The following is a 13,721-nucleotide window of genomic DNA, read 5'->3' as shown; positions in this document are numbered from 1 at the left end:
TTCATAGAAGGTCTGAACCTAAATAAATTCTTGTATTCTTAGATCTAATTCGATATACATCTAATAAAAGCATAGGTTAATGTGTATATCATCTCATATACTTGAAGTATTATCAAAGATTCTCCATTGACACTGGGCCACGCCGCTGGCCAGGTCCGCAACCATGTTCCTAGGCTCTCTCGATGACATGCCGGATATGTCACCACCTTCCACCTCGTTGTTGTGCCAACCTACAAATCCACAAGCCGGCAGCGCCATCGCACGCCACGCCGTTGTTCTTCCACATACCCCTTTAGGCTTGGGTAAGGGTCAAACCTTAACTCCACCCACAATGCAAGCGTATCGTCCCCTCTTCGTGGCGTTTGACCTTTGTTGGAGAAGACGATACAAAGCAATGGTGATTGAATTTTTTTTTTACTTACATTATCAGTCACTTGAAAGGCAGCAACTCCCATTTTTTTTAAGAAAAATGAGAAAATAAAAAAGAGTACAAATGAAATGCACAATACACTCTAAACACAGTAGAAATCTCGAGACAAAAATAGAGGCGCAAATGGTAGGTAAATGTGTTTTGTAGAGTTGACTTTCCATGTAACCCAGCGAAGACCAGAACGCCTCTTATTTGCACATCAAACTATCAGTGCCAGGAATCCACATAACAAGACAAGAACTTATCAACAAGCTAGTTTATTGGGAGCTCTGAATCTGCACGCATTTACAGAAGCACACCCTAGGCGTCAGAGCCGAGGCTGCCGGCGACGTCGATGACGAAGCGGTAGCGGACGTCGTTCTTCTCGAGCCGCTCGAGCGCCGTGTTGACGTAGTCCATTTTGATTACCTCCACCTCCGCGCCGATGCCGTGCTTCCCCGCGAACTCCAGCATGGCCTGGCAGTCCCTAACACTGCCCACGCTGTTCCCGGCGACGCCCTTCCCGCCGGGCACAATGGCGTACACCGGTAGCTCCAGTGGCTTGTTCGGCACGCCCACGACCACCATTTGCCCCAACGGCTTCAGCAGCGCCAGAAGCGGCGTGATTGGGTGCCACGCCGACACCGTGTCGATGATGCCGTCCATCGTGCCCGTCGCCGCCTGCGCAATCCAGAGGAAACCCCGCGTTAGCTACAGATGTCAATCGGCAGTGACAGTGGAGAGTGACGAGACGTGACGTAACACCTTCATCTGCTCGGGGTCGCGGCTGACCAAGAACTCGTCGGCGCCGAGGTGCTCGAGCGCCTCCTGGCGCTTGCTCGGGGACGTGCTGATGACGGTGACCTTCATCCCGAAGGCCTTGCCGAACTTGACGGCGACGTGGCCGAGGCCGCCGAGCCCCACGACGCCCAGGTGCTTGCCGGCCTCGTTCAGGCCGTGGCGCATCATGGGGCTGTACACCGTGACACCGGCGCAGAGCAGCGGCGCCGTCCTGTCCAGCGGTAGGCCGTCCGGGACGCGGACCACGTAGTGCTCGTTCACAACGATGACGTCGGAGAAGCCGCCCCGGGTGACCGCGCCGCCGTGCGCGTGGTCGACGCCGTTTGAGGTGAGCACGACCCCGGCGCAGTAGTTCTCGAGCCCCTTCCCGCAGCACTCGCAGGAGCGGCATGACCCGACGTAGTAACCCACGCCCACCGTGTCGCCGGCCTTGAACTTCGTAACGCCGCCGCCCACGCCGGTCACGACGCCGACGATCTCGTGCCTGCGCCACCGGGGAAAAGCCATACCCGCGCCATTGCTAGCTCGAATCAACTCTTATTCTTGCCTATAATTATTCGCAACGCATCGCTTGCTGCGTGATGTGATCACAGAAATCGGTGGTGAAATTGAATTACCCGGGAACAACAGGGTACATGGCGTTGCCCCAGTCGTTCTTGATGATGTGGAGGTCGGTGTGGCAGATCCCACAGTAGAGCACCTTGATCGTGACATCGTCGTCTCTCTCAACCCTGGAATTGCAATCAACAGATAGGATTCCGTGATTTGATACTAGTTAAAGAAGCAAAAGGACCTGGAGACTGCATCATTCTGCCAAGGAGTCATTCTGAAGTCTGAACATTTCTTATGCCAGATGCAGTTCTCCGGCAGTCAGCAGATACCAAATTCGGTAAAATCCACAAGGGAGAAGGGACAGCTAGCTGAAAACAACAGTTTAGCAACCTGGATGTGTGTTCTGAATTTAGTCTCTTTTTTAATATATATATAATCATCTCAGATTTGTTCAGTGTTTGTAGAGCAAATAAGTTGCCTAATTCAGAAATCTGTAACTGTGGTGTAAACTATCACGACAGCTAAAGTAGCTTTAGCTCCTTTAAAGTCTTGAGGTGCGGAAGATCAGCAAGATTTAGCCCTCTTCCAGGAACTGTAACTCATAGGACATTCCAAGAACGCGGCAGGACAGAAGCACACATGAGCAGAGCAGAGTGCTCAACAGTGCAAGGAACAGTGACGACAAGTAGACGCATACACAGCTACACAAAGAGATCCACATACCTTCTCGAGAAGCTGTAAGGGGAGAGGACGCCGGTGGCGTCCCTCGCCGCCCAGCCGAGCGCCGCCTTGCCGCCCTGCTCCATCTCTTGCCCTACCATCGTTGCTCCCGGCCTGTGCCTGCGCGATTGAAGAGCTCTCGAGGACGAGGGTGCAGCGACACAAGCTGCTGCCAGTAGGTTCTGCTCGCTGACGGTGAACGAGCGAGCACCAAGTGCACCAGGGAAGGGCACGGCAAGGCGTGGCCTGTGGATGCGAAAATGATGTGACATAACTGCTCCTCTAGGGGAGATCTAGTCCTATTCGGTGTGGGAAATAGAAAGAAACAAAAAACGAAATCTCTCTTATACATATATTTGGTTGGTTAGGAAAACATATCTATGGTGTCTAGAAAGGACAACTAATCTTATGAGATATGCTCTTATGTATTTAAAATTTAAATTTAATTAATAGTGTGATACGTGGTAATATATTTTTTCTTTTCATCACTTATGATTTGTTTTTACTATACGTGCATGTGTTAGCCGTTTCACCCGCACACTCTAATAGAAAAGCTACTTAATTAGCAGCATTCTAATACCTAAGAGCCCATATACCCTAATTATTGACTTTCTAATCACAAAAGCCAACCAAAAGAAGGCATCACGCGGGAGCGCGGCCACATCCGCACACGTGTGCGGTAACACCATTATCTGCACATATGAAGAAGCAATTTCTTGCCTAGGAAATACGCACATGTATGAATTCAGATCTAAGCATCCCCTCCCATTAGTCTCTTTTTGGTGATCCATATTTTTTTTTTAAATGTGAAAAAAATCAAGTCAGATCTGAATAGAAATATGCCTACGTGTTTCAAGTCATATCTGAGTAGAAATGTGCCTTTGTGTTTTACCTATTGATCTAGAAAAAGTCAAAATGTTGCTATGTATATGCATCATAGATTTACATGATATGCATCACAGATGAACATGATATGCATACTACATTTTGGAGAAAAAGAAGCAAGTTTTCATATCTTGCACTGTGCCATCGTAGATGAACGTGCTAATCAATTACCCTAGAACACACATTTCTGACCCGATAGCTGCATATATCACATAACAAATTTGTGATGCACATATCACAAGAGTTTGAATACATGAAAAAACACATGATATGAATGTAGCTAAAAATGAGTTTCAACTACAAACATATAAGATGATCTTATGACTAGTATCAATATAACTAATAAAAATCTACACGATAGCTTGGTCATTCTTTCTTATAGAATGTATGCACAATAAGCATAGTACTGACCATTTGGGTACCTGGAGAGCAATCAGATAAATGGTATGAGCAATTAATTTTGCTGTGTATTAATTCATTTTACTTTATGCTACATTTCTCAACTTATTTGCTTATCATAAATATATTAAGTTATACAATTGCTTGTCATAAACACACTTGTCATAGTTTGGAAAGAATGCTTATCTAAAATAGTTAAGTAGCCTAATTAAATCAAAAAATTTGCGTGACAGGAAGTAAGTTTTTGATTATCAATTCCAAATAAAGCTTCCCCTAAATGGTTAAATAGTCTAATTGAATCAATAGATTTGCTCATATTTTGCAATTTTTTGCTTATCAATTCGTAAAAATTAGACTTGATTGAAATAGTTAAGTGACCTAGATTTTTCTGATAGTGAACATAAAAAAGGAATCACCTTACATTTGGAACCTTGCATGGAAGCACATTGGATCCGCATATTGAAGCAAACATGAGCAGATAAGTTCACATATCACACACATCTAGATCACAAAATTCTGTACAATTCCACATATGTAGATTTTTCTTTCTCACAAAATTTATATACAATAAGCATTGTACTGATCATTTAAGCACCTTGATTACAACCAGATAAAAAGAAGGGGAATGAGCAATTAACTTTGCAATCTATTTTTTTATGTACTTTCTGCTACACATTTGAGGAAACAATTACTTATTAATTCACAAAAATATGTTTCTCTAAAATAGTTAAATAGCCTAACTGAATCACTAGATTTGTCTTACCGTGGATACAAAACAAACAAAAAGCTATAAAAGAAGCTAAATTTAAATAACACTTCTTTCTCCTAAAATATATACACATTAAGCATTGATTTCACATTTTTAGTACCTGGAATGCAAAAAGTAAATCAGTGAAAATCAAAAGCAATTTGTTGCATCTCTGCGAGCAGATAAATGCAATCATGCACTTGCGACATTCACCATAATTACCTTGTCCAGCCTTCCCACTAATTAATCACCCCCTCCCGTGTAGCGCTCGCACGGTCACGTTCAGGCCCCTCCCTGTTCATGCGCTTGCGGCAAGCCGGCCATGCCATTCTGTACAAGACGGTTGTTTCCCCAGATACATTTAATGGTAAATTTGCAAAAGAAAATCCATCTAAGCTCTGAAAGCATATTAGTTTAATGTTACAAGCAAATTCAGTGAACTCAGAAAGCAAAGTAAATGAATTTGAGAATGCATTTGCACCCGCTGTTGGTGGGATTGAGTGCAGGAAGGACGGCTACTACGGTGTGTCCGCCGTGCGCGCGCGTGTGGTCCCATTGTCGATGAAGGAGCTCAAGCATCCGGTGGCGGTGAGGGTTGTCGAGGCTGCTGAGCATGACCTGGTAGAGTCCTAGCTCATAGGAGACCATGATGAGCAGAGTAGCAAGTCGTCATCTGGAACACCACCACGATAACCATATCTACTCCGCCGAGAAATGTGAATCAAGGTCGAAAAGCATAAAAACGAAATGGAGCAACATAGAAAACGATGGTGGACCAAGCTATAGCTAGAGACGATGGTCGATGCCCCTGCTGTGCCCTAACTGGATTGGGATTTGTGGATAAGGGATTCACCCATCTCTATCGGTTGCGAGCTACGGGTTACGTGTGCCACCTTACTGCTTGAGCACCAAGCCCCCCCCCCAACCCCCACCTAGACGCTGCCCGCATGCTGACTTGCTGCGGTGTGCTTGTTCGGGGAGGATTCATGGATGAGTTTGGATTCGTAAGCAGTTTGAGAGAGAGAGAGAGAGTTTTAAATTGGAGTGAGAGAGGTTTTGGGAAGAGAGAACGGTGAGAAAAGAGATATTTTGGGGAGCAAAGGAATCGATGGAGTGAGGAGCATACTCATGAGGACCTTTGAAGCCATATTGCACGGCAGAAAACGATGTGCGGGCCGAGATGCTTTAGCCTGCACGACCAAAAATTAGTCGTTACCTAATTTTATAATAATTTTTTTCATGTGTTACCCTATAAATTAGATCTAGACCTAATACACAGGACAAGTCTGATAGTATTATTCCTCTCAACCCCGTTATTCCCCTCAACCCCACCCCCACCCACCCAAAGAGGCTCAGTATTTTCCCGCGTTTAAGGGAAATTGGTACTTCATACTACACCGACCTATTTTGGATTTGACAATCTCCTCTATACTTGCATTTTGGTCGTCGACTCAAGATTGAATAAGCTGATTGTAAACTAAATGGGTAATGTAACTGAATATGAATCTACAAAAAATAAATTACAGAGCGATCAGAAAGACAAAAAAAAAAAAGCTGAGTATTGTGCTCACTGGTCACACGTGATGAGAAGGATCCTAACAACTAAAGCATAAGTATTATACGAGCAAAACGTAGGGCCTACAACGTATCAACAAAGCCAAAGCAAAGCAAAAGCAACTATCGGTACAGCAATCTATTATTCAGTCTCGTGTGGCCGTCCTTCACTGAAAGCTGAGTATTGTGATTCACGCCTTGATATTTTTCTGCTTGCTATGTGGCGGTCCTTCACTGAAAGCTGCATCTGATGTTGGGTATGAACAACCCCGTTTTCAGCGTCTACGTCGTGGCATCGATCATGATTTTGGCCGTGGGACAAGCCCCGCCCTCCAAGAAATGCAATTTTACATGTACTCACAACGGCTTATCTGAGCGTCTACATCATGATTATGGCACAAATGTTCAGGAAATTAAGTGATACAGGATCTGAGTAGACAATATTCGTTCAATTTTCTCAATTCTTTTATGATACTCCCTTTGTATTTAAATAGATACTACATTCGTTTCAATTTAATTATCACTGTTTACTGTAGCGAATTTGACGGTACATTCCCTGAAAAGAACTTATAGATACTTAAAACTTTTATAAAATATCTATAAATCTTTTTTAAAAAATACTTGGTCAAATTTGTTATAGTAAAAGACAGTAAAAAGTAAAATAGAACGGAAGGAGTATCATTTTAACCCTCAACCCATAAAACAACATGACATTCGTTTTTCTGCCTGTACTTGTTTACCCTTTTCTGTTTCTACTATATCCAATTAATGTCATCTAGACCACCATTCATTCAATTCTAATTTTAATTTTCACAAAAGGACATCTTTTAGAAAAAAGACAAGTTCCTAAAATGGCTTATATTTAAGAATGTAATGGAGCGATTAGTCCAGAGCAAACGGAGATAGCACGGTTTACTATAACTTTACATGGACTTTGTAGGAACCTTGTGCATTTCAAAAAATGTGCTTAAAATAGTAATAGACATAGAATATGTCGGAACACGTTCACATGCAAAAATTTGTGAAAAATATGATCATTTGAATGCTATACCTTTTGCGGAAAGTAATTTTGTTAATTTTGCATCTTTGTGAATTTACAAGAAGTTTTCTTTAAACAAAGCGGTGTGGTCTTATTCATTATCCTTTCTATGGGAAGGAAGGACTTTATTATTACTCAATAATAATGTTTACTGGTCCATAAGATAGATTAGGAGGGTACAAGTACCATGCGCGACCACAGCAAAGGGAAGTAGTCGCCTTTGATAAATTATGAGCTTCAACTTTCAAACATCCTTCCTTCATGGCAGAAACATGCCTTGCCAAAACTCTTCATCTTTTCTCGAATTTCTGAAAGCGCATCGTTATTGTGAGAGTTTGTACAAGGGGTGCATTCTGGTGTACGGAGTAGAAAAGAGGAGTTTTTTTATTTTTATATTTTTCGAGTTTAAATTTAAATAAATAGATTCCCGGCGAAAAGATTTGCAAAAGTAGGCGCCCACCGCCCTCTCAGAGGGCTACAGCCCTCTCAGAGGGCTACAGCCCTCTCAGAGGGCGGGTACGGGTGCTAACCGCCCCCTGAGAGGGCGGTAGGCCTAACCGCCCCCTCAGAGGGCGGCAAGAGGGGCTAACCGCCCTGCCCTCTCAGGGGGCGGTTAGGCCCTGGGGGGCGGTTAGCCCTAGCCGCCCTCTGAGAGGGCGGTTAGGGGCTTTTTTCATGTAAAATTAATTTTTTTCCATTTTATCCTATAAAAATGTATTATTTTTGTAATTGAAGAAAAAAAAGAAGGGGTGTAAGGAAATTAAGAAATTAAATTTGGAGTAGGTTATGTAATAACGGGAGGAAAAAATCAGTAATTAGTAGTTGCAGCATTTTACGTGGGTATGGGGTGCGAACGAGGACAAACATAGTATTGAACACATGGTGAAAACATTACAATACACTGTAACCGCGACGACACGATGAGGAAACAAAGGTGGCATGTACGGTTCGCACTAAGACCTTATTAGTGCGTCGATCCTAATCATAACATGCCTTAGGGAAGGAAAGTATGTCGGGTTACATTAGGTACTCTCTACTACGTGCATCTAGGATACTTTCCCTTTCGGAGGGCATCGGGACCTGCCGCCTTAGCACGGCGGGCTCTCTCCTGCTTCCGTTCCCTCTCAGCCTCTCGAACCTGAGCCACGGTACGGTCGTGCGCCGCCTTCCTCATGCGCTCTTCTTCCTCCCGCTTGGGACGAAGTTCCTCTTGCTGTTGCTCGTACTTCCGACGTGCGTACGCTTCCCTTCTCCACCTCATGTTCATGTCGATCCACAGCTTCTGTGAGTCATTTTGCTCATTGTCGAGCCACTGAATAAAATCACAGAGCGGTGGAGGGGACTGAACAAATGGAACAAGATGAGCGGTTAGTAAAAGGGGGTGCGTAATCGGAAGAGATGAGGCGGACATCTGTTACCGTACCGGTCGATAACCAGTTGTTGCATTGCGAGGCTTGTCATACTCGTAGTTGGCACACATGAAGAAGCGTAGTCCATAGGTGTATGAGATGTCCTGCGACTCGCGGAGCTTACAAAGGTCACCACAGAAGCACATTGGTGGTTCGAGACCTTCAGGTACGGTAGTCCCCCAATGTTTCTTTGGTGGGCTTGATGGAGCTGAGGAAGACACTTGAGAGATATGAGAAATGAGCGATGCTTCTCCGTAAGGAGGTTTGGCTACTTATAGTTGGGGGAGGCAGGAGCATTGGATTCGCTCTTAAAGAAAGGAATTATGGCATGGGCGTAGCTGGCGGGAGGAGCATCGGATTCCATCTTGAAGAATGTGACAGTTTTGTCATTACCCATGGTCAGATATTCCACGTTTATTGGTACCCGTGTTGTCATTTACTGATTTGAAAAGGCTGGGTAGTGTTGTCACATCTTGTTTAAAGCCTGCGGCAGGAGGCATGTGTTGTCAAGTCATGGTTAAAGTTTAGTGGTGTGGTCACTTGTTCATTGAACGTGTCTGAATATGAAATGCATTTACGAAATGCTAAGTCGACCATACCGAACCTAATCTCAATAGCCTTTTGTTTCGCCCTCCATGCCTTCGCATAATTTATTGTGTACTGGAACATTTGCTCAATAGCACGGATTATTGATCGTGGCTCATACCTTAGGTTGTCCACAATCTCTCCGTACATAACATTTGCAATGAAAGAAGAAGACAGGTTCTGATGGGCGAACTCTATTTCCTCAATATGACAATTATGTTCCTTAACTATTGAGCATTGCCAGTAGTCTGCCCATTTCCCTCTAAATGCGTGCACCCGCCAAGGGCACTCAGGAACCAAGCACTTCATATCGTACTCTCTTTTACTTGATTTAACAACCTTGAATTGCCTATGAAGAGACAACGACCAGAATTTCACAGGATCAATAACTGCCTCTTTTGTAGGGTACATAGCACCCTGTGACACCTCATTCTCATGGTATGGCCACGGTGTCTAGTCAGCCTCGCTAACCACCAACTTCGAAAATTCTTGATCCCGCCACTCTACAAGAACTGCAGCATTACCCTCCTCATCAGAAGAATCCCCCTCGGCAAGGCCTTCCTCCAACTCTTCATCCTCCAAATCCATATCTTCAATGATGCTAGGGATGTGCTCCCCTTCATCAGCTACACCCATCGGCTGCAGGTCTGGAACATCACCAACCTCTTCTCTGGACCCTACATTAGCCGCCTCTGACTCATCTTCCACTGCCTCACTTGGTCCTGCTACTGCTTCTTCAGAGTTCACCTCATTTTGATCTTTCAGTACGCCGCAGCTAATAAAACAAGCGGCATGCCACGTTCACAGCATATATCTACATACTGCCTCCAAGTTGATGTGGCTTCGATGGGAACAAGCTCACCAAAGTATCCATGACTAGCACGGCTCAGAACACCTTTCAACTTCAGCTCATATTGCTGCAGATCCAGTTGGAAAAACCGCATGAGCCATTTGCACACCCCCACAATAGTCCTCTCATTAGCCTTACTAAGCCCCTTCATAACATGGCGAAATCCAGAGAGATCTACACCGTTAGAACCGCACATAATTTCACCCTCACCATAATATATCTGAAAAATTAATTTATCTCCCATTCCTGGAAACACCCGCAAACATAACACATGTTAAGACAACAAACTATATTTCTGATTATCGAATAAAATAGTTTTTAAATGCTACCCTAGGTTCGCAAATTATCATCTACTGTTGACTCATATGTCCTCATGTACAAGTAATATACTATAAACTATATACTACAAACAACATACTGAAAATAATATACTACAAATAATATACTACAGGTAACAAATTGAAAATAATATACTAAAAATAATATTCTATATTCAACTATTATCGTGTAATTTTCTAACTAAATTTTACAATTTTCTAAACCCTAGATCTAAATATCTAAAATCTATGTCATATACTACTACTGCACTAATTAACAACAATAAAAAAGGATAAAAAGATTGACCTGAATTTTTTTTCCAAATCCACAGCCCAAATACAGTAGGGCTTCGCCGATCTCTCTTCCTCCCCTCTCCTCTCCTCTTTTCTCCTCTCTCTTCTCAACTTTTCTTTTTTTTTGAATTTTATGATTTTTTCTCCAATTTTTGGGGTTTTTATAGACTCAGGGCGCAGGGGGCCGGCGCGGGGCGGCGGGCGGGAGGAGCCCTTACCGCGGTAAGGACCTCTACCCGCCCCTTGAGGGGGCGGTAGGCTGTGGGCACCGGGCGGGAAGGCCTACCGCCCTCTCAGGAGGCGGTTAGCACCCGTACCCGCCCTCTGAGAGGGCGGTGGGTGCCTACTTTTGCAAATCTTTTCGCCGGAAATCTATTTATTTAAATTTAAACTCGAAAAAATATAAAAAAAAAAACTCTAGAAAAGAAGGGGTCCGAGCTGGACCAGAATGTTTCTGGGCCTTAGGCCTTCTAGTTTCCCCTTTCTTGTACAACCCAAATGTCAAGGCCCATTATCTTGGGCCCTTTCTTGTGCAACCCAAATATTAAGGTCAATTCTTTTTATGATATGTTTTATAGAAATATCAGTACAAACGACACATTGAAGACTTAAATGTGCGGAGCTCAGAGATTAATGAAATTATCATATGTATCGACTGATATGACGCTTACCGCTAAAAGAAAATCTCATCTTTACTAGACACATAAATAATAAACTAAGAATTTGATTTCAAAGTATGACCACCTCTACTAATCACCCAACCTTGTTCTCTACTGTGTTTTTTTTTTAAGCTGCCTATATAAATTGATCGGATTTGCTATTTTGAGGTTGCTCTCCAGAACTCTTCCTGGCGAACACTTGACACGTGCCATGCAGAGGGAACGGAGAGAGTGCTTATCGCGACGAGATGAGGTGAGCTCTAGCCTCTAGCGCTGCCCAGCCGTGGCGAGCTCTCGCCGCCTGTCAAGGAGCCTGGCCGAGCTCACGCCGCCTCGCCAGATCGTCTATTCCCCGTCCACTCCGTGCTCCCTCCCCCTTTCCTTTGTTTTCTGAGTTCATTTGAAATTTTTGAAATTGAAAGTTTGTTCCGATCAATAAAAAGTTTCTTCCGGTGGATTGATAGTTCTATGAATCAATAGAAAGTTTTGAATCGAAAGTTTTACCGAAGAAATAGGAAGTTTTCATGCGATTCAATTGAAAGTTTTGGAATCAACTGAGATGTTTCAAATTTTTCACACATGTGGTGAGCTATGAGCACGGGCGATAGGAGGAGGCAAGGGGTGAGGAGAGGAAAGAGGAAGAAAAGACGTGTCCGTTACTTTGGGTTCTTGAGCGACCATGGCTGCCCGGGGGGGCAGAGCGGGATGTGAGGCGGTAGATGGGCGCCTGCATCGGTTGGACGGAGGTTGAAAAGGGGAAGAAAGAAAATGAACAATATGTCACAATGTAGCGAGTTGAGAGGTGTGCCGTAAACTTGGGTTGGGGAGGGCGGCCGTGAAATAGCACTCCCCTAAATTGATTGGTCTTTTCTTAAACATATTTTTTGCAAAATTCTTTTCTTGAACATTAATCTCATTTTATCCATTTTCCTCAAACTCGTATCCACGCCCCCTTTATTCCGTCGAAATGGTTCGATTAAAAAAACTAGCAGCAGTTTTTCTCGACACCGTCTGCAACTGTTGTATGCCTGTACCTGAGCTCTCGAAAGAAAAACATGATGTACCTGCATCGAATCTGGACTACGTCAATCAGAAACTCTTCGAAGTAGAGGTCACTCCACATTCCATTCTCCTCATGTGATGGACGTAACGACATGAGTAATGCTGCCAAGCAACACAATCAAATCGGCAGCAAGCTGTGACCATTGTCTCCTCGCCTTGCCGTCCTTGTTCGACCAGTAGTTCCCGGAACAGCGAGTCTTAGCTAGGTCAGATATTTGAAGCCTTCAAGATGTTCGTACGCATGAACTGCTGAAAAACAGCCTGAGTGATATGGATTGATTACGGTGCATGGAATAGTGGGAAGAAACTAACTAATCGTGCTCTTTTTAAGGTTCCGACGGTTCTTTAGGGTTTCTATTTACTTAATTATTGATGCGTCATGGATGAGTATTATATATAATGATAATCTTATCTAATCATGATTTAGACCCTATTTATTTACTACTTCTGTTTTTTTTTTTCTCGTGTTAGAAGATAAAAGTCAAAATCTCAAACAAATGTGGTTGCTGAAAAGTGGTTTCTGAAAAAATCAAAAACCTACTTCTAGAGAAAATAAACTATAAACTAACTGAGATTAGCTTTTATAAGAAGTTATGTGCTGAGAAATTAAAAATTTATCATAAAAATCAATATCTAAAAATCCAAAACAGCTTTCTAAAAAAACTAAAAACATAACTTTTAAAAAAATCAAAAGCAAAAACAACTAACAAACAGACTCTTAAACACAAAGGCAACTAATGATCCTATCTCCTAGGTTTCATACCACTGATTCCTTGATATACGGTAGCCTCGCAACTGCTGTTCTTAGGTCTAAGGCCCCTAACATGACACCGCCCTCCCCCCATACAGCTCGTCCTCGAGCTGTGATGGTGGCCCAAGCTCTTGGTGTGGCGGAATCGAATGCGACGAGGACTCTTGTGCGTGCCCAGCAGACTTCCAAAGAAGATTGCCGTTGTCCAGTATTGGTGAAGATAGCAGCACATGTGGTACATTATATGGACATGTTCTACCACGAGATGGTCGAGATATGCAACATGAGCATGTACCCCCACTGGCCGCTGATGTGCATGCCTGGTGCCATCCATTGGCAAGCATAGACAGCTGTAACACGACCTCATGTGAAAGATGCCACGGCGGACGCGCACGGGCACTCCGTAGCTGCATCACTGCCACTTCGGTTCGCTACCACGCGGGCAAAGGAAGCAGCAGAGCAATATCACGGCCGGGGATAGCGCGGAGTACTGGATGGTGATGTTGCTCTTGCCCTCGGTGTTGAAGGAGAGCAATTGTGCTCCGCGGAAGGTGCAGTAGCGACGAAGAAGGGCCATAAGACCCAGAGACACAGCGGTGAGGACAGAGAGGTGACCAGCGGACCACTTGATGAAGCTGGCGGAGGCCTTCGGCGACGCAACAGTGTGCCAAGCCGCGCGCGAAGACA

General features: G+C 44.0%; 1 protein-coding gene across 1 annotated transcript; it reads right to left on the bottom strand.

The window, feature by feature from the left end:
- Nucleotides 1–584: 584 nt before the first annotated feature.
- On the bottom strand, nt 585–2,792 carry LOC133901954 (probable cinnamyl alcohol dehydrogenase 8D). Its single transcript, XM_062343511.1, has 4 exons — nt 2,486–2,792; nt 1,828–1,941; nt 1,175–1,694; nt 585–1,090 (listed from the first exon to the last, which is right to left on the bottom strand). Exons 1-4 carry the CDS (start codon nt 2,752–2,754, stop codon nt 731–733), a joined length of 1,263 nt encoding a protein of 420 aa, XP_062199495.1. The 5' UTR covers nt 2,755–2,792; the 3' UTR covers nt 585–730.
- Between the last annotated feature and the right edge of the window lie 10,929 nt (nt 2,793–13,721).

The sequence above is a fragment of the Phragmites australis genome, chromosome 20 (genome assembly GCF_958298935.1).
Source record: "Phragmites australis chromosome 20, lpPhrAust1.1, whole genome shotgun sequence".
Classification (NCBI taxonomy): domain Eukaryota; kingdom Viridiplantae; phylum Streptophyta; class Magnoliopsida; order Poales; family Poaceae; genus Phragmites; species Phragmites australis.
This window is presented reverse-complemented; position numbering and strand designations above follow the sequence as displayed.

Excerpts from the sequence above, each read along its gene's own strand:
- LOC133901954 (XM_062343511.1), bottom strand. The coding sequence starts at position 2,754 with ATGTCACATCATTTTCGCATCCACAGGCCACGCCTTGCCGTGCCCTTC. Across the intron at positions 1,695-1,827 it reads ATGTACCCTGTTGTTCCCGG|GCACGAGATCGTCGGCGTCG; the intron begins GTAATTCAATTT and ends CCGGTGGCGCAG. Across the intron at positions 1,091-1,174 it reads GCGACCCCGAGCAGATGAAG|GCGGCGACGGGCACGATGGA; the intron begins GTGTTACGTCAC and ends TGGATTGCGCAG.